The 27,893-nt window shown below is 37.3% G+C and overlaps 1 protein-coding gene across 1 annotated transcript in view; it reads left to right on the top strand.

Moving 5' to 3' along the window:
* The window catches only part of gli3 (GLI family zinc finger 3), a 171,654-nt gene that overhangs the window by 84,554 nt on the left and 59,207 nt on the right, over positions 1-27,893 (top strand). The window contains exon 4 of the mRNA XM_058765221.1: positions 11,778-11,883. Coding sequence (XP_058621204.1) covers positions 11,778-11,883 — 106 coding nt within the window. The remainder of the gene's footprint in view (positions 1-11,777; positions 11,884-27,893) is intronic.

The raw sequence follows: 27,893 nt of genomic DNA, 5'->3' as shown, positions 1-27,893 counted from the left end.
AGCAGGCAGGGACTTCACACTCATGTTTATTTACTCATGTTTATTTCGTACTATAGTAAAGAGAAAGATTTGATGGGTACATGTGCCAATTGAACTGAGGCGCTAAAACGATCGCTCATGTCACGTTAAAGTGCGCCGTATTTATTGTGTAAATTTAGTTATATATTTGTCAGAATTTTAAAGCTGATACTTTGTTTATTAAACGGTAACAGAGCACAAAGCTTATTGCGATTATTGGATGGCAAGTGAGCTACAATATTTAGTTCATGCATTAACAGAATACAGCATATAGACTAAAGATCTTGATAACAAGAAGCCACATTAGTATCGATTATAAACAAGAATTGTTAATGATATCGTTAATGTCCACACAGCTGACAACATTCCTGTTGTAGTTTAAAGGGGACCTAACACACACAGTTTCACCCAATCAATCTCATGTTAATCTTGAGTACCTATAGTACTGCATCCTTCATATCTCCAAAAAGTCTTTAGTTTTATATTTATAAAAGAAAATGCCGTGTGGGCAGAGCTAAAAAGTGACGTGCACTTGCGCCGATTGCCCACAAAACAGAGACATTTGATGCCGTTGTTGTGCCCATTTTCGACTCCCTGCCAAATTATTACCCCTCTCATTGAAATCGCTACCTGATTGCCTAATCCTAACCCCACCCCTAATCCCTCCCCCACACCTAACCCTAAACCTACCAATAGAGAATGAGGATTACGTCACAGTCTTTTCACTCCGTGTTGCATTTCAGGAAGGCGCCGCCATATTAGCAGGATACGCTATCCGTTCCCATGGTTACTTCTCATTCTCTATATGGATAACTGCTTATCGTTTCTTTTGTTTTTGCCTTTACCTTAAACAATAATTAATTCTTCATTGTATCGTTTGCAGGGAAGAGAAGCTAATTTATCGCACTGCATGATAATTAGATTTGTTTTTTCTCTTAGGTTTTGTAGAATTTCATTTACAATGTTGATCTGATTACCATGAAAACAGGGTCGCCCGCTGAACACTCGCTGCTGCTTCAGCCGTCATATTAAATTATCCAAATCAAAGTTTGTTCAACAAGCTGACAGAAGTCGATCCATTTCTTTGTTGGAAACTTTTAAATGACAAAGTATAATTGTTGTCATTATAAATATTAATTTTTTCCATGGCCACGGAGGAGAATCAGAGATTGTGGGTCACATTCAGCGAACAGTCACGAACTCACTGTTCTTTTTATATTTATTTCAGCAAATGACAAGCAAAATCAAATCCCTAGGAGCTTGTGATTTTTAAATGCTGGTTTAATGTACTAAGACAGTGATGCAAAAAGACAAGCAGGTGAGCCAGAATATTAACGCGACATGTTTAAACATTAAGCGTTTCCCTCAGAAAACCGTAATGTAGAAAGCGCTTATGGATTAAGAAAGTGATATTTAATGTTCATATTTTGGGGCTCATCTGTTTTTCTGCACATATTATGATTTATTAGTAAGGTGTGTACAGAATATCACGGTCTCGGTGTATTTGTTCTTATGAGAGGAAAATGCTTAACGTAAATAAACGTGTTGCGTTCACATTTTGAGCTTATATGCATATAGTATATGCTTTACAATTTTGTCTTTATCACTGTCTTGGTACATTAAGCCACTTCAAACAGTTTAGAAAGTCCCCTGTTCAAGTTCTGCTAATTCACAAGCGAGTCATACTAGCAAAGAAGGTAACGTTAATTATTAAACCAACAAAATCAAATCTTTCAAAAACACACAGAAATGTGATTCTTTTATTGAGTGAAAGGCAGTGGGTTTAATCAGTGACATTAACAGATTTACTATTCGGCGTCTTCTCTGCGACCTGCTTCATTTGATGCGTTTACTTTACAAACATAAAAAAGGTGAAAAAACATACTGTTTTATCCAGGTGGCACCGTTATCAAATCGATATGGTGTGTTCTGTGTGAGGTGACAATGTGCAAAAGTATTGCAGAGATATAGCCTCAAGTGTCATTTTGGCATCATGCCTCAAATTCGTTGCTGTGGTATGCGAAAACGGTATTGTCTATCAACACAAAATCCGTAACTTTTTGTCAGCATGGTCTGAAGATGATATGATTCGATTTTGGTGAAATTCGGACAAACGGTTGAGGAGGAGTTCGAAAAAGTAGGTTTTTAACATAAATCAAAATTGTGGACAGGAAGTTCGGCTTTCGATGACATAATTGGTATCTATGTTGTCGGCATGACCCAAGGAATAATTTGAGTTACAATAGGCTAATGCAATCAAAAGTTATTAGCATTTTTAGAAATTTCATTATTAATAATTAATGAATGGTTTATTACTCTTGACCAAGTGGTGCTGTTAAAAAACTGACGTGGCTTTTCATAACTTTTTGCCAGCATGGTCTGAAGATGATCCGAGTCAAATTTGGTGAAAATCAGACCAACGGTCTAGGAGGAGTTCGAAAAAGTAGGTTTTCAACATGAATCAAAATGGCGGACGGGAAGTTCAGCCAATTATGGCAAAATTGGTATCGATGTTCTCGGCATGAATCAAGGAATATATCAACATTAGTTTGGTTACAATAGGCTAATGTAAACAAAAGTTATTAGCATTTTTAAAAATTTAATTATAACTTATTTATGTCCCCAAACTTTTTGAGTACCATCAGGGTATGGTGCCGAAGGAGCATACCGAGTTTTGTAATGATACGTCTATGCGTTCGTAAAATATAGCATTTTACGACAAAATTCAAAATGGACGGGAAATTGGATATCATTCTACTCGGCATGATGCACCGAATCTAAAGAGAATTTTGGAATTGTTTTGTGAATTTTGGCCAAACCATTCACAAGTTATAAGCAAAAATATGCATTTTTCATATCTCCTGACCACTAGGTGGCACAGCGCCGAAACACTGCAGGTAGTCTCAGGTCATGCTTATTATAACACACACCAAGTTTGGTCTCAATACGCCAAACCATTGCAGAGATATAGCCTCTGATCCTTTTTTGCGTACTTTTCGGCGAATTCGTTAGTGTGTTATTCGAGAACGCTTGGATGAATCGAATGGAATTCCACAAATTTTTGCTAGCATGGTCTCTAGATGATCTGAGCCAATTTTGGTGAAAATCAGACGAACCGTCTAGGACGAGTTCGAAAAAGTATGATTTACGAACAATTGAAAATAGCGAAAAAACTAAACCTTGCGATTTTTGAATTTTGGACTTCATTCGACTTGGCTTGAGCCAAGGATTCAGAGGAAATTTTGTGGCTTACGGTTCAAAAGTTATTAACATAAACACGAGTGAAACTTTGGACAAGTGGTGGCGCTAGAGAGTTTGAGTTAGAGACTCCAAATTTGCTGTGGTTACTATTGACACTATCATCTCTCAGTGTGCCAAATTTGACAACTTTCCCACAAACGGTTCTATGGGCTGCAATTGACTTTCGGAAGAAACGGAAGAAGAATAATAATAAGAACGCCAACGGGGCCAACGGGACCTTCGGTGCTTGGACCCTAATAATAGAAGATCATATTACAAGGTCTAAGGTTTTCTAAACATTTTGAGATCATGCCACCCCTTTTTTTTTTTTTTTACTTATATATATATATATATATATATATATATTTATTTATTTTATTATTATTATTTTTTTTTTTTTAAATTGCATTTTTAATGTGTGTGTGTGTTTATTTCTTTTTTTCTTTTTCTTTTTTTTTGTAAGGAATGCTATTGACTAAGAGATGTTTGGGGGATGGTCAATGATGTTATACTGTTAATCAGTGAAAGTTCTTCTTGGCTTCACTTACGACTTTTTAAGTGACAGAAGAACAGAAGCAGTTATTGTTCTCAAAATCCGATCTGTTGGTCACAATACAATTACCTCTCGATCAGGGAGTTAACATAACATTACTCCAATCCCCTAAAGAGCATATGTAATGAAACTTTAAGAGAGAGGATGAGAGAAGGAAAGAAAAAAGTAAGTCTTTATAAAATGATTATGGGAGTGATTTTAGTAAATGCTTCAGGCCCTATCATCATCCTAAAATAATAAGCTGTAATTGTGATCGTTTTCACACTCTCTTTTCTGTTCAATGAATGTTTGTGTTCCATCAGAAACTAATGAGTCTGGTCAAAGTTTGCCTTTAATCATCTCTTTCATTAAAACCTTTTATAATCGCGTCTTAATGAATGCAGCGTGAAATAATGACAGCAAAAAATTGCCCTCTGCATTATGCATGGCTACAAAAAGTGGTAGTTCAAAAGCAAGGGTGTTGGAAATGGTAGACTGAAATTTACAGCATGTATTTGAAATAGTTTAAATTAAACCAGTAAATTCGGGAAAGAGAGCTACTTAGTTCCCATTTTCAGTGATTGCAGGATGTGTTGCAGAAGTTTACTCTCTTTCTAGGAGTAGTTTTCCTGTCTTGTATCATCATAGTCAACACTCAAATTAAAAATTGCATGCAAACGTTTTTTTTTTTTTAATTAACTTAGAAATTATACAGTTTCTAATTGTTGTTGAAATATAATAATTTACAGAGTAGCTCTCATAACTTGTTTCATAAAAGATTTATTTAAACATACATTAAATAATTAAGACATCACTAACAGGTAAAGTAAAATATAATGAAGTATATAGTCTAATATTTCACAAAATGCTCTTCACTAGACTTCATTTCACTCGCAAATAACGAGCTGTAGACCTGATGACTTGCCTGAGGTAAATGAAATGCTACATGACATTTTGTTTGCAAGCTGTTTTAATGACAACTTTCCATGGTTGAAATGCTAATTGAGCGATTACGTGAGGGGTGAGATGTCAATTCATGTTTATTTTGCATTAAAACTAGTAATAAAGAGGAAGGGGTGATCGCGCTCACTCGAGCTCCGCACTGAGAGCTGAGGCGTTTATACAGCGAGATGTCACAGCACGCCACATCATTCATGCAGAAAGACAGAGAATGTGAGAAAGAGAGAAGGAAAGAAAGAGGAGTTCCTTTCAATGGATTTGGGGAAAAAGTAGGAAAAAGTTAATAAATGGGGTCAGATATGGGTGATTCTTCAGTTTGATGCTTTCCTGTTCCTCTTAAAGGATTTTACAGGGAAAAGGCGTTATTATAGTTCAAGGATTATTTTAGCTTTACTTTTTTTATTTCATATATGTAATTTTTTGTTGAGAATTCTTGTTGAGAACATTTTAACTGTATTATTTTATTTTAATGAATTTATTAAAAGCTCAAAATTAATGTAAAAAGAAAATTACTAAGAACTGAAGAATTTCTATTTAAGTGTTAATTTGTTTATTTTACTTGTCCCCTACCCAGACAATTTTGTTAAACAAAAATAAATTGAATAGGTCGGATCAGGTCAGGTTTATTTATATAGCACCTTAAAAGCAATGTGTGCTGACCAAGGTGCTGCACAGCCAAAACATAAGAAATATCAACCAACAAAAAGCATTAAGACATATAAAGTTTAAAATCATTAAATGCTAATTGTAAAAATAGAGAAAAAAAAAAAAGAAAAATAATACAAAACATATTAACCATATTAAAAGTTTCTTAAAATTACAACTATTTTAAAAGAAAATTATGAAAAACTTAAGATTACTATAATGTGTATTTTTTAAATAGTTGTTTTCCCTAGTATGTTTGTCATTACCATTACATTTTAGAAACAATTAGAAAACAATTTCAAGTCACTGCTAGCTAGCTTGTTTTATTAGCAACGATACACAATATTAAATATCCAATTGAAGATCAAATCATGACCAGGGCCCGTATGTATCAAGCTTCTCAAAGTGCCATTTTAGTCTTAAGTGCTGAGAATTCATGAAATTTACTCCTACTTTCAAACTTAAGTATAAAAGAAAGTTATCAAATTTCTTAAAGCTAAGAATCACTCTTACTCTCCCAGTTATTTAAGACAGCTCGAGATGTCTCTCAAGTAGTTAGGAGTTGCCAGCAGGGGCTTGTGATGGCGCTGAGGAGACAAAGAATTGTGCGAATATTTCAACGTTCTTGAAATATTTGACGACGAGCAGTTAATCAAACTGTTACATTTCATCAGTTATTCAACACGAGCAAAGAACATTTACATTACCAAGAAACATTATAACTGACTTTAGTCTAGCACGAGTATTATATGCTCTTAAAAACACTCCCGTTATAATCAGTGAAGCTGTATCATGTGTGACACTGTATGAAGAATAAAGCTCTAACCTCTTATTTACACTGCACACGTCTGCGGCACGTTACTGCTCCGACACAGCCACCAGAGCTAATCAGCTGCGCCGCGGCAAGTTTCTGAAGCGACTCGTGCTGCATCACTAAAGATAGGTGCCTATTTTTAATAATAATAATAATCGTCTTGCTGTCGTCAAAGGCATCAGCAACAGGCGATATCTCTGACTGTCGTCGATACATGATACTATCGTCTATCAGCACAGCACTAAATTAGAGGATGTGATGACGCTTCGGTTCCTTGCCATAATGTATTCTCTTAAAAATTCTTTATTGTCAAATGTGTGTTGAATGTAAACTCCTATTAGGAATTTAACAATTCAATGTGAATTTATCTGAGAATATTCTTACATAAGGAAATCAATTCAGTGATTGGTCCCTGCCTATGTCATCATCCAAAATTCCGTTTGTGGCACAGCAAAGTGTCGTAAATTATCTCTAAGACTGACACTTAAGATTTAGTCCTACACTTCACTTAAATTACGACTTAAGCGCAGCTTTGAGCCAAGATTTTTTGGACACTTAAGTCAATTTCTTAGCAGTGTTCTTGAGAGTAATTCTTAGAGGCTTGATAAATACGGGCCCAGATCTTTACATAATTGAAGAAGTTTGATTTTTCAGTATTTTATGTAGCTAAACGTGCCCTTAATAAGTATCACTTGCATATGAGTGAGGCTGAGAGGAGCGAAGTAGTGAATAGCAAAGACCCACCTGATAAAATGAACCAGACAAAAAGTGAAAGAATTGGTGTGGAAAGATGGTGGGGTTAATACAAGACAGGAAGAGGAGGTTGATGAAGAAGCAGAGAGGTACATGGGAGAGGAGGACTGACAGAGTGCAGAGTGTCTCTGGAATGAGTGACTCATGCCATGATAGAGTGGAGGAAGCTGAATTGGGGAACATACAACTTTTGAGGAGTAAGGGAGAGACAAGTGTTGACATGAAAGATGAACAGAATATTATGAGCAATGGAACAGGAACGGAGGGGAACAAACAAGTGCTGAAAGATAGCGATGAGAGAGAAAATGCGAGGATTACAGCAGTGCTGTACAATGTACAGAGAGTAAATGTTTTCTGTGGAGTGATACAAGAAGAGCAAAGGAAGAGATGGGGATAGAAAATAAAAAGAGTTGTAATTAGACTAAAATATATATATATATATATTAAAATAAATACTCAAAAAAGAACATCCAAAATGTATTGTCAACGTAACTTCAATGTTTAATGCAAAAACCTGGTCTCTTTGGAATATATCACTGTATTGTTCTGCTGTGTGGTTTTAATTTTATAATGGTTTAGATATATTTCTCATTTCTGTTTATATGTGTTTCCCAGCATGCAGCTGGTCATGAATTCAGCTTTCTAATGCAACCCTGTGTGAGTTCTTTTTATGTTCTCTCAGTTCAAGGAAAAGAAATACAGCTCTCAAAAACACATTTGGGTCGAGTGTCAAATTCTTTCTGGCTTTCTGGACTTTTTGATCTTATTGGATGTGATTTTCTCAAGGACTAGTGTTGGAATGAGAGCTGCGGTACTTGCAGTTTCACCAATTAGCTTTCTGAGCGCCGTCACATGGAACGCTAACGATAAAAGTGCTTAATGCAAGGTGAGGAATGAGGTAAAGCAGGGCTTTACAAATGTGAGGCACTCATTGCATGGCTGCCCTGTGTTAGTGTTGCATTTGGCAGCTTGTATCGTGCAGCGTTGGACCGAGATGTTGGGCATGGTCCCTGGGAACAGCCCTTAAACACCTTGGCACACAGATGCCAGATGTTTACAAGCTAAAAACACGTCCGCTGCTGCACCCTACCTTGTTACAGTGCCAGTGCCAGAGCTCACTGCAATTCTTAATTACTTTTGCTAGGTTTCTCTTTATATGCTTTATATTTCAGTAACAAAAAGTATCATACTAATACCAGTTTTGAACATGTACAACATGTACTATGATACACTTTGAGGTTAATTGTAATAAAAATGTATGTATCATAGTAGATGAATATGCTAAGCTTGTATAAATGATTCTGTTTTAACTTTTTTAGCACCATGGTGGGTATCAGATTACCATGGTATTATTATCTGATTCACTATTATATTTTAAGATTTAAGATTTTTCATTCTCTCTAGCCGTGTGGTCACATTAGCGAAATTTCAGCTACACCCATAGGAAAAATGTATTGCTTAGTGGTTGCTTTTCCTAAGCTCAGGAGACTTGGATGAGATTTTCATATATCTCTCATTTTAGTATCACCAGCATTTCAGATGTTTCTCCTAAAATTCCTTAGAAAAATGGAAGTAGACACAAATGAGACATGAGAAATATTTGAGAAAAAAAAAGTCAAAACTGAGAATGTAGTGGAAGAAACAGAATATCGTTTTGTCTTGCTGCAATCTCTATCAAGACTCCATTATAGGAATATTTTATTGCTCGGTGGTTGCTCTTTCTAACCTCTGGAGACTTAGTTGTGATTCTCATGTATTTCTAATTTTAGTCTCAACACTGTCTCAGATGTTTCTCCTAAAAATCCTTAGGTCAAATAAAAGTATACACAACTGAGACATGATAAAGTTCTGAAAGAAAGGAATCCAAAATGAAAATGGGAGCGAAACGTGAGATCTTATTATTGTCTTGCTGTAATCTCTTGCAAGACTCCATTATATAAATGTTTTTTTTTTTTTATTGCACTGGATTTTTACCTTCAATGGTCAGGACAGTAGGAGTAGAGACCGGAAACAATTGGACAGGTGAGAACTGAGCAGGAGTAGGAAAGTACCTTTAGCTGGGATTCAAACCCATGCTGTCTGAGGTGCAGTTGTGCCTTCACGTTGATGTGCTGCCCACAAGGCTATGGTTCTGACAGAGGTTACTCTACGTTTAGGATACTAAGGGGTGATTTTCTTATATGTCTCACCGAGATATCAGCTTTGTCTTAAGATGTCTTCAGTTTTATTTTAGGAGAAACGTTAAACTTTTACAAATATTGTAAATACTAAAACTATCATTTAAATAGCATTAAACACTTAAGAATATCAAGGCTTTCTAGTTTAAATGTTTAAATGTATCTTCGATGTCCAGCATTGTATTTTCCGAACACACTAGAAAGGACTTACAAGTGCAAGATGTTTAGTATAAGAGCAATACCTTTAACAAATGTAACACTAGTGTACCAGTGCCCATTTTTGCATGTAGAGCGGGTAAAATAAGTATTGAACATGTCACCATTTTTCTCAGTAAATATATTTCTAAAGGTGCTGTTGACATGAAATTTTCTCCAGATATCGGAGTTAGTAAGTTCATAATAAGTTCAGAAATGAAGTTCAGTGGAATAAAGTGGAATAACACAGGGGAAAAGTATTGAACATGCTTACTGAAATTTATTTACTACCACTGCTACATACTCTTTTCCACAACAAACTGCATATTTGCAGCCGCACATATTTTTTCGCTCCTCGATGTTTACTCTCCTTTGAGCGCGAACTGACAGAGACACCTGATTACAAGATCGTCTGCAGCCCCATTGTCTCAGACTGAGGTAATGCTTTACAATAAACTTCATTCATTAAATGTTAGTTAATGCATCAAATAACGTTAAAAGTGAGCAATACATTTGTTACAATATTAATTATGTTTGTTAATGTTAGTTAATAAAAATACAACTGTTCTGCTCAGGTACGAATGTTAGATAGGGCCTACTACTTTTAATTTTAATAATGTGGGCTATTAGTAAATGTTGAAATTAAAATGAATTTGAATCAATGCTTTATAGGTATTGTGTATTGATCCGTTGTGCTGTATTTTCTGTATTTTATATGCAGTATTTATATGCTACACTTGGCCCACCCAGTTTTATGTAGGCCCACCACTTAAACATTTCTGGCCTCGCCCCTGAGCTAGAGACTCTGGATCTCTCACATTTGTCTCCTCAAAAGTTTAGAAGAGATCTCAACAACATCACACACTGCTCAGATTTTTCTCCTACACTACAGACTCAAGAGCTCTCAAATTTGTCTCCTCTAAATTTCAGAAGCGATCTCAATAACTTTACAAAGTGTGCACCAAGTCAAATGCCTCAATATGAGTTCAAACATTTCTACCATATAATATGTATTAATAATCAAATTAGTCAATTAATAATCAAGACTGGGTCATAAGCCATTTATGTGCCTTTCAGCAAAGAAAGCTCCAGGGTTACATTTTCTGTAAATCAGTTTTGATTAAGGCATCCGGTACATTACTATTTCCAGCAACAAATTATGTGCGTACATAAACATAAATTATGTTTAGATCTCTTCTAAAACTTTATAGGAGACAAATATGAGACCAACAGAGTCTCTAATTAAGGAGAAAAATCTGAGCACAGTGTGTGATGTTGTTGAGATCTCTTCTAAAACTTTAAAGGAGACAAATGTGAGACCACCAGAGTCTTTAGACTAGGAGAAATATCTGAGCACAGTGTGTGATATTGTTGAGATCTCTTTTAAAGTTTTAAAGGAGACCATTGTGAGAGTGTTAAAGTTTTTGTCAGTAGACAAGTTTGAGAAGCAGGAGACTCAAGCAAAAATCTCCATTAGATCTTAAAGTAACCTCATTTCTGTCTAGGAGAAATATTTGAGATGTTAAAGAGATCTCACTTTTGATTTTTCTTTCCTATGGGCATTTTGTGAGCAAAATAAATTAATGAAGCACAGCTCACGCCTCTCTGATCAGGGCCCTTGGAATTGTCCTAACCAAAAGAGATTCAAACTTAAATGTTGAGTTGCTTTGAAAGATGTTTTATGCTGATGTTTAATGCTTGATTGTACTTAATTATACCCCCTCAATCAGATCTAAATAGAACCGTTTGTAAACAAATTTTATTTGAGTGTTTTGATGTTTTAGCTCTGGATTTTATAAGGTCCTCCCACCTTCTCTGATGGTTGTGATGAATCAGTTTTGAAGTTGTTATATATATATATATATATATATATATATATATATATATATATATTTTTATTTATTTATTTTTTTTTTTTTATGGAGTACAGCACACAGTCCAACACTGCAAACAGTATGTGAACACAAACACATGTAGGACACAGTATAGAGCAGCGGTTCTCAATTCCAGTCCCCCCCATGCTCTGCATATTTTGCATGTCTCTCTTAGTTAACACACCTGAGTCAGATAACCAGCTCATTAGAAGTGAGCTCCGTGCATGAACTGTGTTCCGATTGACATGATCCCTACACAGTGTTCATTGCTTCCTACTCCCTGAGCAGGGGAAATCCGTTGAAGTTTACTTCTTCGGAACGAGGACTGGAATTGAGAACCGCTGGTATAGAGGATACAGAAGATGTTTTTGCTAATTAGCTTTAAAGCAACCATTTGTTTGCGACAGTGCTGCACACCGATTTGTGTGTTTGCGTGAGTGTACTTAAATACCTTTTTTGTTTGTTAGCAATAAATTCAGTGAATGCACACTTACTAAACAATTTACTGTGCATCATGGTACTTATGTTTAAACATTTAATTGCAAAAAACTCTCTTTTTCATTTTACAGCTACACCTCAGTTCTTTCCTGCTTTTCATCCTCCAGTACCAATTGACGATAGACATACACAAGGCCGGTACATTTATGAACCCTCACCAGTACCTCCGCTACACATGTGAGTAAACGCACAAACTTACACAACTTTACTTATGTCTGTTCCCATATATAAAGTCAACTTGAATGTAATTAAAGCTAACTTATATCAAGTTTTAAAGCAAGACACTACAGCAGGGATGGGCAACTTCGGTCCTGGAGGGCTGGTGTGCTGCAGAGTTTAGCTCCAACCCTAATAAAACACACCTGAAGAAGCTAATCAATGTCTTCAAGATCACTAGAAAGTTACAGGCAGGTGTGTTTGATTAGGGTTGGAGCTAAACTCTGCAGGACACCGGCCCTCCAGGACTGAAGTTGTCCATCCCTGCACTACAGGCACCATTGTTTTTTCATTCATTGGACATTTGTGTTTTTGATCAATTTTGCTTCCATAACGTCTTCTTTCAGACTAATGTAAAGAAAACATCCAGAATATGAATCTGAGTGTTAAATTTATATAAAGTCAGGTCCATATATTTGGACACAGGCAGAATTTTTATTATTTTAACTGCTGATCAAAACATATTGATATATATATATGTATGATATATATATGATCTTAAAGTGCACACTCTGAGCTTTAATTTGAGGGTATTATCATCACAATATTCTCATCACAATTGGAGGAAAGGTTAAGGAATTACAGCTCTTTAATACCTCCCCCCTTTTTCAAGGGACCATAAATAATTGGACAGTTGACTCAAAAGCCATTTCATGGACAGATGCGGGCTATTGCTTTGTCATTTCTACATCAATTAAGCAGGTAAAAGGTCTGGAGTTGATTCTAAGTGTGCCATTTGCATTTGGAAGCTGTTGCTGTGAACGCACATCATGCGATCAAAGGAGCTCTCCATGCAGGTGAAACAGACAATTGTTAGGCTTCAAAAACAAATCAAGTCCATTAGAGAGATATCAGGAACATGCAGAGTGGCCAAATTAACAGTTTGGTACATTCTGAGAAAAAAAAAGAATGCACTGGTGAGCTCAGCAACATAAAAAGGCCTGGACGTCCACAGAGGACAACAGTGGTGGCTGATCAGAGGATCCGCTCCATGGTAAAGAAAAACCCTTTCACAACATCCAGCCAAGAGAAGAACACTCTCCAGGAGGTAGGTATGTCACTGTCAGTCTAAAATCAAGATAACAAATACAGCGTGTTCACCACAAGGTGCAAATGAGGCCAGATTAGACTAAACATCTAAAAAAGCCAGAACACTTCTGGAAAAGCTTCTTTAGACGGCTGAAATTAAGATCAACCTGTACCAGAATGACGGGAAGTAAAAAGTATGGAGAAGGCTTGGAACAGCTCATGATCCAAAGCATACAATGTCATCTGTGAAACATGGTGGAGCAGTGTGATGGCATGAGCATGCATAGCTTCCAGTGGTACTGGGTTACTGGTGTTTATTGATGACGTCAGAGAAAACAGAAGCAGCCGAAAGAATTCTGAGGTGTATAGGGATGTACTCTCTGCACAGATTCAGTCAAATGGAGCAAAGTTGATTGGACGGCGCTTCATAGTACAAATAGACGATGACCCAAAACATACAGCAAAAAAAAGTTTTTGGAGTTTTTGAAGGTAAAAAAAGTGGAATATTCTGCAATGGCTGAGTCAATCTGCTGATCTCAACCCGATTGAGCATGCATTTCACTCACTGAAGACAAAACTAAAGGCAGAAAGACCCACAAACAAACAACAACTAAAGTCAGCTGCAGTAAAGACCTGGCAAAGCATCACAAACCTCAGTCTCTGGTGATGTTCATGAGTTCCAGACTTAAGCCAGTCATTGCCTTCAAAGGATTCTCAACAAAATATTGAAAATGAACATTTTATTTATCACTACATTTATTTGTCCAATTTGATTTATTCAGGTGGAGCTGGAGAAGGTGGAGGGTTTCTGAAGTGCTGAAGTGAAGTGCAAGTATTTGAATGTTGAGCAGCGAGCTCATTGGCTATATATATTGGTCATATTGAGTTAGATCTATCGGACTGCGCCATCTAGAGTTTCATGCCAGAACTCTGTACTTCTGTCATGACAACTCTCGGAGGGATTTTCATGGTGTTGTACATGACAATGTTAATGTATTTGATCTTGGTGGAATAGATCTGCTATGCTACTGCTGCTGCTGCTTCTGCTGCTCTGAAGAGCCATGTGAACCGCATGTATTACTATCTATGTGTGCCTGGGGCACCACGCCAACTAGCTTAACACTAGTGGCCTATGGTTATGTGTGCCTAAGTTACCACGCCGACCAGCTTAACACTAGTGGCCTATGACTATGTGAGCGTTGGATTCCACACCACCCGGCTTAACAATAGTGGCCTATGACTATGTGAGCCTTGGCTACCACGCCGACCAGCTTAACGCTAATCAGACGCGCACTATGTGTAATGTTCACAAGTGTTAACAAGAATATGCGTTGCAATCTGATAGATAAAACCCCAGGACCCACCTGAGCAAATATCATAAATTAGTTATTTGATAACTGTCTTTAATATAACAATATTCTCTGATTGTATATATATATATATATATATATATATATACATACACACACACACACACACACACAGTATAGGGACCAATTCTCACTATTACAGTTTTATTAATATTTAAAGAATATACAGTTTGTACAGTATAAAACCCATTATTCCTATGGAATGTCACCATAATGATAGGAATATGTGTGTGCCTACTTACAGTATTTTTTTTTTGGTACTATTTTATTTTGTCATGGTACTATGTCACTACCTTTATCACACCTTTTGATACAGCCTAACAAACTGGGTAAATACATTTACAAACATTAATGGATATGAGTTATGCAAGGGGAAGTCGTGGCCTAATGGTTAGAGAGTCAGAGTCGGACTCGGACTCGTAATCCAAAGCTTGTGAGTTCGAGTCTTGGGCTGGCAGGAATTGTAGGTGGGGGGAGTGAATGTACAGAACTCTCTCCACCCTCGGTACCACGACTGAGGTACCCTTGAGCAAGGCACCGAACCCCCAACTGCTCCCTGGGAGCTGCAGCATAAATGGCTGCCCACTGCTCCGTGTGTGTTCACTTCTGTGTGTGCACTTTGGATGGGTTAAATGCAGAGCGCGAATTCCGAGTATGGGTCACCATACTTGGCTGTATATGTCACGTCACTTTCAAGTTGGTAATGTAAGTGTATTTTCTAACATGACAATTATTGCCTCTATTACTGTAATTATTTCAGCAACAAAGGTGATTTGAAACGTATCTTGCATTGTTTCCTCTTGAATGAACTGATTGTTAAAAGTACTAAATATAAAAATATATATCATGCTGTAGTGTTTCTGTGATTAAATCAAATGTTCTTAATATATATAACAATAATCTTATGTTTTGAAACAATGGTTGCGTGGATGAAAATATGTGTAGGCCTAATTGTAATGAAAGCATGAGATCAGGTTTTGAAAGAATGACTAGCGATGTTACAAGTGTGATCAGTTTGGATTTATACAGATTTAGATCAGTTTAGAAAATATACACCTTACTTGAGAAAATTGTACCAAAGCAAATAAAAAACTGTAACTAGTTGCTTATTAGTATGCCTATTATTAACATATTGGCTGTTTATAAGTTTAGCATTTTATTATTAAAACATGGTGAAAATGTTTTTGATTTTGATATAAATTATAACTTGATAGTATTGTTTTATAATGTGCATAATATTATAAGTTCTTGTCAAGGCAGATATATCATACAAACTGAAGGGGTGTCGGTGTCTTGTCTAACGGTATTGTAGTACACAATGTATTAGCTCTGTTTCCATGGGGCATGATCCATACATCTCCACGGTGATCTCTAGTTCTGTGTCAGAGATCAAAGACTGGGTGAACACACTGTCAAGAAACGTACTAATGAGTGCGTCAGATGCAGAGACAGACATGGCAGCATGTTAGTGCATGATTCCTCTAAAACTGCTCATCAGGCCCTGTCAGAGTAGATGTAACAAACGCCTCTCTCTCACAGCTGTTCTGCAAGCTGTCACATGTAGCGCAAAATTGTCTCACCTCAAACCCAGGCAAGGAAATTTTTTGTTACTGATGTACACCCATATAAAATACTCATATGAAGATGTTACACACTTCAAGATGACAAATTGTTGCTACAATAGCTGTTGTAAGTGATTATGTGACACTAGCGATGCGAAACAGAATTGCAAAAATGTTTGTATAACAGTTGCATAAACAGGTAGTCTGGCCTCAAACTCATTTCATTAGCAGACTTCAACATTTCTGATTGGCTGATTGTGCTGGTCAATCAGGTGTTCCAAAAAACAAAGACAAAAAAGCTACACAAGCAGTTTTCTTTTTTAAATAAAATCATTTTCAATCACATGTAGATATGGATGCAAAACATGTTATAGAGAATACTGTGAAAACTATGAAACCCTGTTTCTTACAAAATGTATTGATATCGAGATAAACACTACCATTGAAAAGTTTGGCGTCAGTGAGATTTTCTTTCTTAAAGAAATTAATGCTTTAATTTAGCAGAGTTGCATTTAATCAGTGTTGGGCACGTTACTTTAAAAAAGTAATTAGTTATAGTTACTAGTTACTTCTCACAAATAGTAACTGAGTTAGTAACTGAGTTACATCATTATAAAAGTAACTAATTACCAGGGAAAGTAACTATTGCGTTACTTTTTAAAAAATGTTCAAATGTCAAATAACTTTGGATGCCCCCAATATTAAATATGTTAAATTAATGAAATGGACACTAAAAGAATAAATTATTATTATAAAACATTGTACATTAATCTACACTATTTATCTACTGACACTTAGTATCAGTCAGTCAAGCATTATAATATAATATTATGATAATTTAATATTATATGATGATAGAACTTTAGTAATTAGAATAACCAAGTATGAATGCATATTTGTCATCAATATAAAACGCACTAAGGATTAATGAGCTGCTGGGTTCATGAATATTAATCACGTTGTCTGCGTTCGCTCGAATTGATTTGCTGAAATCAAAACAAGCACGATAATAGGTGAGAGCCAGCCAATTAAATTGTCGTTTGCGCATTAGTTCCGCCCACTACCAGAGAAACCGGCAGTTCTTAAAAGCTAAAGAATTCCAAAGGAACTCCGTTATTTTGACAGGAAAATGCAACAAAGAGTATAGTTTACATGTAGTGCGTCAATTCTGCATGTTATGAAAGACTCTCTTGATCTGTATCTTTCTTTGAGTGCGTGTTTGTGAGAGAAAGCGACAGCGAGTCGTGCGCCTTCACACTAGAGTTTATGGTACGTCAAATACAGCTACACTGCGCATCCATTCAGATGAACTGAAAAATTAAATTCTAATAATATAATATAGTAACGCCACATTTTAATGTCAGTAATGGTAACGGCGTTGTAACGGGGGAAACAGTAATTCGTTTGATTACTCGTTACTGAAAAAAATAACGCCGTTAGTAACGCCGTTTATTTATAACACCGTTATTCCCATCACTGCATTTAATTGGTCAATTCTGACAGTAAATATATTTCCCTATCTGTCGTTCACAACGAGTTATGTTGTGACGACATTAGGGGTCGGCTTGGAAGCCCCAATCATCTCTTTAGTTTATAAGAAAACGCCAATGAAATTTGGCTAGTGGATTTTGCATGCTGAGCCACCGCTGGGACACCAAGGGGGTACATAGACATTCCCCAAGTGGAGAGAAAAGTTGCGGTGAAGGTGGTGCCCCCCTGACACGGGCAACCTGGGGATGTGGGGACCTGCTCTTTTTTTAGGAGGTGACGGGGACAGCACCACTCCTTCCCCTGGAGGGCCGGGTGGAAAATCCTGTGTTATCCTTAACAGCCAGCGGTAACCACATTTTCAAAGTTTCCCTTTAGGCTCGTGGGTTGACAATGAGCGACGCGGCACTTCCTCACTCTCGCCTACGACGCCCCCAATCACCAGTAGCCAAGAGATCACGGTTCGGAGATGCAGCGCCTTTCCATGAGTCTCTGGCCAGTCCCTCCAGGGACACAGGGAGTTTGGCCATGATGAGCCAGAACACACTCATTCGGACAATTAGACTACGTGAATTCAGTTTGCCAGGTGACCCCCCCAGGTTCAGCGGTGTCCTCGAGACTTCCCTGTCCTGCATGAGGAGATTGTGGTCCTGTTGGTGAAGAATGCAAGTCTCGAGTCTATTTTACAGGGGTTTTACAGCCCTTACTTCATCGTGCCCAAGAAAAGTGGTGGCCTTCATCCAGTCCTTGATCTGCGAGTCAGGTGGGCCCCGCACATGCTTCCATTCAAGATGCTGACGCAGAAGAGCATTATCAGATGCATCCAGCCTCAGGATTGGTTTGCTGCGGTCAACCTGAATTCCGCATTCTTTCATGTCTTGATTCTTCCTCGACACAGGCCATTCCTACAGTTTGCGTTTGAGGGTCGGGCATGGCAGTAAAGGGTCCTCCCCTTCGGGCTGTCCCTGTCCCCCTGTGTCTTTACAAAACTTGCCCTGTTATGGGAAGTGGGCATCAGGATCCTCAACTACCTCGACGACTGGCTCATCATGGCCCAGTCACAAGAGCAGCTGTGCGATTACAGGGACCCGGTGCTCCGGCACCTCAGTCAGTTGGGGCTTTGGTTCAACTGGGAAAAGGGCAAGCTCTCCCGTGTGCAGAGAATCTCTTTTCTCAGGATGTTAGGAGTTAGACTCGGTGAGTTTGACGGCGCATCTCACCAGCAAGCGTGCCAGGTCAGTGCTGAACTGCCAGACAGAAACACTTTCAGAGGCTCACATGGTCGCTCCACTCAGATTGCTCTATATGAGACCACTGGCTACACAGCGAGTCCCGAGATGGGAACGTCACTGTGGAGTACATCATGTGACCATCACGTCAATGTGTCACTGCATGTTTAGCCCCTCAATGGACCTTGCTTTTCTTCAGGCCGGGGTGCCCATAGAACAAGTGTCCCTGCATGTCATTGTCATGACAGATGCCTCCAGGACAGGCTGGGGCGCAACGGGCAAGCACCCTCAGGGTCCTTGACAGGGCCTCATCTGCTTTGGCACATCAACTGCCTGGAGTTGCTGGCAGTGATTCTAGCCTGCTGCTCGGCAAGCACATGTTGGTCCACAATGATCCTCCAGTACACTCGGCACTCAGACTCATGGCGCTTTTCCACTGCGTGGTACGACTCGGCTCGGCATGGTTCAGAATGGCACGGCACGGCTCAGTTCAGCTCGGTTTGAGTTTTCACTGCAGTTTAGTACCTCTTTAGAGTGAGTGGGATTATTTACATGTTGTTATGGTTGCGCTGCCTCTACTGCCGTGACTCCTGAAAAATGTTTTAATTCCTCGTTGCTCCATCAAGCTCTCGCTGGATCCGCTCCTCGGCTATGAATGAGAGGAACATCTGTACTTCCTCAACAGACAACGAAACAGCCATTTTTTGGTTGTTAAAAGAAAGGTGCACTCATTCAAAACAGTTGCGTTCGATCCTTCGCTGGCTGTGCTGATTTAAATCTAGCGGGTCTGTTGTGTCTCGTGCCGCAAGTTCAACGACGCAGGCAGTGACGATTTTCTCCGGCTAATCAGTGATCAGCAGAGTTTACACATCACGTTTTGGTAACGGTACGATTTGCTTGGAACCTCAGCCGAGGTGGTACTAAAAAATGTACCAGGTACCAGGTACTGTACCCAGTGGAAAACCCCCCAAAAGTGAGCCGTGCTGAACCATACCGTGCCGTACCATGCAGTGGAAAAAGCGCCATTAGTGGAGCAATCTGACACTAGGGCCAGTAACTGGCATTAGAATGCCCAAAGTCCCAGTCAGCCCCTGTTCTGGGCTAGGTGTCCATAAGTGTCTATATGTGTATTTTTCCATTGTAAGGTTTCCCCTTGGTAAACCCATGTCTTCCCTTGACAGACCTGCTCTGTAAGTCTCTGCTGGCAGTAGTTCCATCACTACTCCCAAGTAGACCTCAGAGACCTGTTTTCGTGTGTAGTACTGCCCTTTAGGTCAGTCCATGTCAGTGTCTCCTCGTCACCTCTGTACAGGTAGGATGTGGCCTCCATAGCAACCTTCCCCATCGTTACTGCCAAGCTGTAACAACAAATAGGAAAGATTTGAAGCAATCTTTCACTGAACGTTGAAATTCCTTCTGTTAAGAAATTTTTGTGGACGGAACATCTGCATGGCCACCTCCAGCAGCGATGTACTTACCTTTGGTCCCTTCGGGCACCAAGGTCAGGGAATTTGCATTGGGGCGTTGGGAAGGTTACAACCTTTGCATAGAATTTGTCTGACATGCTGTGGCTTTGTCAACATTTGCGGTGCCACAGGGTTGTGATGGCATTCAGGTTGTGGTGTTTTCCATAGAACCCCAATGTCATCACGACATAACTCGTAATGACAGACAGATAAGGAATGTCTCTGTTACGTACGTAACCCTCGTTCCTTGATGGAGGGAACGGAGACATTATGTCCCCATGCCACAACCCTGAACCAATCTCTGATGCCGGGATGAGTGAATGCACGCTTTCGCCTTATATGCTATGTCACCTCAGCATGCAAAATCCACATGTCAATTTTTATTGGCACTTGCTCTTAAACTCAAGAGATGATTTGACCACCAAAATCAGCATAGTACAATGATTTCTGAAGTATTATGTAACACTGAAGACTGTTGTAATGGCTTCTTTAAAAGAGACCATATAAGAGAAAGATCATAAAAGACTTCTTTCAAAAACATTTTAAAAAATCCCACAAACACCAAACTTTTGACTGTGTAGTGTTTTTAGTCATAATGTGAGATAAAATTGTAATGGCCCAACAAAGTTGAAATTGCAAGTCACGTATATGCAAGTCACTGATATAAAGTCACAATTGTGGCATATAAAATTTAAATGACCGTTTTTGTGTATTTTGTGTTGACAGAAATTTCACAATTTTGATTTTCTATATTCTATAGTAACTAAAATTAGTTTTACATAAAAGCAAAGTTTATGTAAGTGTGTGTGTGATGATGGGTTCTGTCAGGTCAGCGGTCATGAATAAGCTCTCTATAAGGGGGATTCCCTTAGTAGTTTTCCAAGCTCTCAGTCTCACATTTCAGCAAAGTAATCGTTTTTCAACTCTCTTTGTCATGTTCTTTACTTCTCATCATCTTTTTTTTTTAAATATCTTGTATTTATTTCAGCATCAAAACACACTATCTTCCCTTTTTAAATCACAGCATATGTGTTTGCTTTTTAATCCATTTTTCCTCATCTGTTTCCACTCATTTCTCTCTCTCTTTGCCTTTCTTGCTCAGTCACATGCAAAACCATTGTAGCTCTATGAAGGGATAAATTAAATGGGGCAGCTGCTTGGTCCATATTACGTTTTGTATTCTTCATCATTACATCCTCTGTCTCCCTCACGTCCCCCCTCTTCATCCTTGGTAGTCATATCTCTCTTGTGCCTGTTACACAGCTAAGAATAATGATTTTTTTATGTCATCTGCTTGCTCTAACCAGTGTGGGGTGGGGTGGGGGGGGGGGGGCACACGCTGGGGGCTTGATTGATGTCCGATGTCAACATAAACAAAATGGCAAATATAATTTAGCGTTTAGCTTATGCAGAGATAATGGGGCAACACGAGGCTCAAACAAGACTCAAACAAACATCTGCCACAGTTTATCATCCACCGGAGAGACACTTTGTATAAGGCGCGGATTAGAGGAATAGAGGGAAAGCAGGTGAATTAAATTAGGTGGGATAGCTGTATTCACAGAACATGCTTGACTTGCTACACTTGCCTTGATGTGGACAGACGCACATTTATGTACATAACAGAGTGTGAGCCGCCCCACAAATCACTTTACTTTCAGTCTATGAATATGACAAAGAGCGATAACAGTGTCCGGTCCCATTAATATAGTTGACATGGCAAGAGCCTTGATTTCAAATGACAGTAAACTTATGGTAGTAAGTATTCTGTGCGTTTTCTGTTTTTAGGCACCATTTAGATCTATTTCATTTTATTGAAAAATGTGTTGTTGTCTTGGGGCATTGTATTCTTTTGTTTGTGTTTATTTTATTGGTTTTATTAGTTTTATTTGTTGTTTTTAAATTGGGGGGACGTATGAGCGCATTCATGATCTGCATGGTTGAAAGGTTTGTGCAAATGAATTACCTCAACCCTTAACATTCTGCAAACTGTGTATTATATGACACCTTTCTAAAAAACTCCTAGAATTTTTTTTTTAGAATGCCTCGATTTGTTATCACCTTAAGGAAAGGAAAAAGGAAAGGACGTGAAGTGTGGCCAAATATGGTGACCCAAACTCGGAATTTGTGCTCTGCATTTAACCCTCTACATTTTAGTGTAGAGACATAACACCATCTCAACTATTCCTTTGAACTGTTATCTATTGATAATATCTATTATACTATTGATATATTATCTATTATACTATTACTATCTTGTCATCGTTATAGGTCTTCGAAGGCAATTTAAACGTTATATAAACAAACCTTTGTGCCATATGCAATAGGTCTTTTAAATAAGGTTTAGGAAAAGGAGTGATGCAGGAAATGTGGCAAACTGGTGAACTTTAGAACAGTAATGTATATTGCTTAAAATCTACTGTATGTGAATTAAACAAGTAGGATTAATAACCCATGTGGGAACCTGATTTTAAACTATTGATTTAAAGGTAATAAGTGCTCAATTTTATTTAAATGTGCCGTCATTTTTAAATGACCATATCTGGATTAGCTGACATGTATCCATCAATTCATTATATTGATTACTGTTACAGTCCTGAATTGTATTCCACTCCTGCAAAGTCAAATAATGTCAGATATCTTTTTGCAATGCAGCACCTTTTCTGACATTCTGAAATCCAAACTTCATCACACAATAGAGTAGGGACAGACCAATGCATCAGGAAATTTTGACAGTAAACACTTACAATGGAAGACAATGGTTATCATTGACTTCCATTGTAAGTGCACTACCATTCAGTTTGGGGGAGTTGGGGGGGGATTAGTTCTTGAACTTATTTACACAGCACATTTTTTATTTTGGTCATGCATGCGCTTACGTGCACCCCATACAAAAAGATTAACATACAAAGTTTACAAATTTTTTTTAAAGATTTCATGATTTCCAAAAAAATATTAAGCATCACAACTGTTTTCAATGTTTTATTTCTGTAAATTATTTTCTGTACTAAGTGAAGATGCTTTAAGTTACTTTTGATTGTGTCAACAAATATGTTATATGCTTTTTTTTTTTAAACCTATAAGTGAACTCAACAGTGTAGAAACAGCTCACACACATTAAAGCAGGGTTCAGAGTGGGTGTTTGTGCTTGTAAGGCAATGACAGAGATGTGGGAGTGGAGGTTAAGAAAGAAAAATTAAATTGTTTAAGACAAGTACTCCTTGGTGAACAGAATTAATCGTTATTAGCACTCTTAAATATATGCCTAAAAACAGGCAGGATATTATTGCAGTACTTTCCCATGCAGCTCCTCATTACAGCTCGTAATTACAGTAGCTTTCACCTCGCGGCAGTGCCATCAATCTACACAGCCTCAGCCGTGAGTGGGCATCTATGACAAAAAAAAAAAAAAAAATGTTTTTATATATATATATATATATAGAGAGAGAGAGAGAGAGAGAGAAATAAAGAAAGAAAAACACAGTGGTAATGACCATCTCATTTCCCTCGACCAGTGCTGATTTGCTGGTTGACGAGGCAGAGTTAGTCCAGTCCTGTCCTATTATTTGAGAAGGCTTTAATTGAAACATGTTTATTTATTGCCCCCTTTGCTCTGAGTGGAAGCTGCTAGCGTAGCGCGCTAACTGACACTAATGGCTGTGATATGAGGGGATGGAATTAAATTAAAAGCTCATAAAATGAAATATGCTTCGTATTAGCAGTTTGACACTTAATTTGCCTCCGAATGAGCAGAGGAAATCACAAATTAACTGTCCTTTGTGTTTTCTCCCCCTCTCCCGCGGCAGTCTTATTAGGCCATGGGAAAGCACAATTACTGCGGAGGATAATCATGCGGGTTATGAATTTATACGGGAGAGGGTAACGGTGTGGTATTCAATAATGAATGGAGGGGGGTTGTGTTGACTAATGTGGCTGGCCAGTTTATTTGACCTACACAGGACATCACACACTCATACAGGAAGTCAGGCGTTGTGCCAAAGCAACAAGGAGTGGGGTTATTTTTTGGAAGGTTTTTTATTTATTTATTTATTTTTATTTTAACCTTATTTTATCTTATTTCAGTGAACTACCCCGCAGGCCACATCTCTAAATCTCTGTTTTTGCAAACTTGACTATTTTTAATTATTTGGAGCTTTTATAGTAATTTTATAGTTTTTTTTTTTTTTTTTTTACAATTTAAAAAAGAAGAAATCATTTGATTCATTGAGTCACTATACATGACTCTTTTGACCTTACACCAGCCCTGACCTTGGAAATAGTTTGGCTCTATTTATCCCAGTTTAAACTGTTAACTTCTCCTTAAACAAATATGATAAATGCTAAAGAAACACTCTCTGCAGGCGTCTGTTTGTGAATGCGTCTTATTGACTTGCTCATTATGACTGTTGCTTAATGGTAAGTGGGCCCTCACTGACTCAGTGTCTCTTTTACTTTGGTGTTATTTTCTCAGCCAAACAAAAGACACTTGCACACATACAAAGCCTGAGTGACGGGATTCGGTCTCCTCGGTGACTGCTCTGAACAAACAGAGGCATTTGCCGCAAGTCAATTGCCCAACACCAGAGTTTACTCAAGAGTTAGAACCTCTTGTGTTCAGAGCAAGCAATAAAACAACACACTACTAGGCACAATCCTTAATAGACTCACTGGCTGGGCTCAGAGCAGTTGCTAACTATAACTATAGTAAAGGGGGGGGGGAAAGGGCTTTTAGATAGGAAAACATATGCTTGGTGAATCAGAACTCTTAAAACGTTTTGAAGTTCATTATGCTGTCATCCACAGTCTGCACTTTGTGTTCTCTGCAATCACTGAATTGAGCCTAATATCAAGCCATTAGAGAAAATTACAAGTATCTTAACTACTGATTTCCCAGTCACCAATTGGGGTCAAATTAATAACTGCAAAATCCCAGTCTTTTCCCAGGTAGTCAATGAGAATTAACTGGACATATTTTATGGCTGCTGATCTGAGATATGTTCTTGTAGGCAAAAGTGAAATGATCAGGCTGTTTTCTCATGTTTTCCAATTACACAATAGATTATAATTTAATATATACATATACATACACACACACACACACACACACATATATATATATATATGGAATATATTATATATATATATATATATATATATGGAATAGGAATGTTTATGCAGAGGCCATTGTAATGTTTGTTCTCTCTCTCCCTACTTTACTGCCACTTCAAGTGTTGTAACCCAGATTTTTGTGGTTGGCTGAAGGCATTGAAGTATTGTTTGTTAGTGGGCTTTCAAAGTAATGCAAGTTAAGCAAAATAAAAAAATAAAACCATATGACCATTTGTGTTGATTGTGATAATACTGCTGCACATTTCAGGCCTATTTTAGAAAGCAAAACACAGCATAAAATCTTGGTGCATGTATGCACTGTTTGTGTGTGAGATGGAGTGCTTTGAATTTTGTTATTTACATAAACTGTTGTCAGGGTGCCTAATCTGCGCACAAAGTGGCGACGCTGTGTTTAGCATAAAGAACAGTCTCTTATCTCAACAGCCTCTACAGACGCAAACGTGTGCTCTCTCTCTTTCTTCATATACACTCTTTTCTATATTTTCTTAAATATACATTTACAGTGCCCATTATAAAGTTTGGCCCCAGGGTGGGTCCCAGCTTCCATATACTCAGTTTAGTACACACCACCATTCGAAAGTTTAGGATCAGTAAGTTTTTAATACATTTATTCAGGATGCATTAAATTGATTAAAAATTAAAAAACAACTTATATATATATATATATATATATATATATATATATATATATATATAAAGGCTTTTACTTCATTACAACTGTTTTCCAGTTCTAATAAATGCTGTTCTTTTAAACGTCCTATTCTTTAAAGAAAATACAATAAATACCTCATTTTACCAAATGAATATTTTTATCTACAAAAATATTAATCAGCAGAATTGTTTTCAACATTAATAATAAGAAGAAATATTGAGCATAAAATCTGTATATGAAGACTGGAGTAATGGCTACTGAAAATTCAGCTTCGTAATCACAGGAATAAATTACACTTTAAAATATAATAAAATATAAATTATTTATTTTGAATTTGAATAACATTTCACATTATGAATGTTATTATTATTATTTATTTATTACAGTAATTTATTTATTCATTTTGTATTTTACACAAAATCATGGAAGGCAATTGTCAATCATGTGTTGGTATGTGACCTCTTAATACATTTTTAGATGCAATCATTATATGGTATGAGATTTTCCAGTACATTTAGCCTTATTTATTGTAGTCTTAAAAATGATATCTCTCCCTTTTACCTTGTGTGATAAGTTAGAATCCTGTAAAATTTCTTGATTCTCAAATAGCGAAACGTAAATTCCGTAAAGCACTGAATACGGCAATGTAATAACTATTCTAATATCTATAATAACATAGAGACTAAGTCTAAAGAACGGTACCCTTTATGCCATCCCTTTCCAGATTTAAAAGCTTAGCTTTCTCCTCTCTTTTTCTCTATCTCTCTCTCTCTCACACACACTTTCTCTTTAATTCCTCTCTCCTGCACTGCGGTGTGAGGACAGGCGGTCAGGCGGTGGCTGGCCTCATGATTAATGATGTTTATACTTGACAGAAAGCTCCTTTATTTATCTGCATTGCTGCTTCGCAGATATCATCAGTCACCTGAATGAAAAATATTCACTCATACCAATTTTGCAGTATAATTGAGTGGAGTCACTTCCCTTCTGTCGTCTTTTACCTCCTTTCTCTGTCTCCCTCCCTCTTTTTTCCTCGTCTCTCTTCTCTTCTGCTATCTGACCGTCTTATCATCGCCCTAGTAATTTTCACACTGCGTCGTAAGATATGGAGAGGCTGGCTTTAGTCGTATTTGACATTAAGCCTCTTCAATTTTCACGAGAAAAGAAAAAGAGAGCGAGAGAGAGGGGGGAAATGCAAAGAAAGTTGCATGCCACTTTGTGGAGATGCTCAAGAATGGGCAAAATATCTCTCTTTTTTTCTCAAGCAATTTCAGGATTTGGAAAAAAGTGAGATAAATTCCTTACGAGAAATGAGAGCAGACTGAGGTAATATCTTTTTTTGCTGCTTGGTAATACATTGGTTTCATCACTTAAACGCATGACCAATCCCTTTTTTTTTTAGCTTTTAGCCAGTATGAGGAAGGTGGGTATTTTGGAGCTATCCAAGCATACAAGAAACAGATGAGCAAAAGAAAACTTTTTGAGGCAATATTTCTTCCATGAATCAGTCACATGCCATTTCATATGAATAGAAACATATGAATTTGAACAAAGTGTGACCATTTTAAACTGATTAAATATGAATTAATGCTTTACAAAAAGTATTCTCTATCTGTTCTTGTTGTAAAGAATTCTAGAATTTTTTAGAATTCTATATAATCTAGAATTATTTTTATTCAATTATACATTTACAGATTACAAATGTTTTCAGTAAAATTGATTATTGCACTTTATCAAACTCTTATATTTTTCATAAATATTAAATGTATATATTTACTGACCAAAAAAAAAAAAACATATATATATATATATATATATATATATATATATGTATGCATGTGTGTGTGTGTGTGTGTGTGTGTGTGTGCGTGTATGTATATATATGTATGTATGCATGTATGTATGTGTGTGTGTGTGTGTGTGTGTGTGATGATATATGTATATAATTTTTTTAAAAATTTTTTTACACGTTTCACTCATGTCAGAATCAGTTTATAATGAATACATGTTTTTTGCAGTAGCCAGCAACTATGGATGTTTAATGG

This window comes from Onychostoma macrolepis, chromosome 24 (genome assembly GCF_012432095.1).
Source record: "Onychostoma macrolepis isolate SWU-2019 chromosome 24, ASM1243209v1, whole genome shotgun sequence".
Lineage (NCBI taxonomy): Eukaryota > Metazoa > Chordata > Actinopteri > Cypriniformes > Cyprinidae > Onychostoma > Onychostoma macrolepis.
The sequence above is the reverse complement of the archived record's forward strand: the minus strand, read 5'-3'. Positions and strand labels throughout refer to the sequence as shown.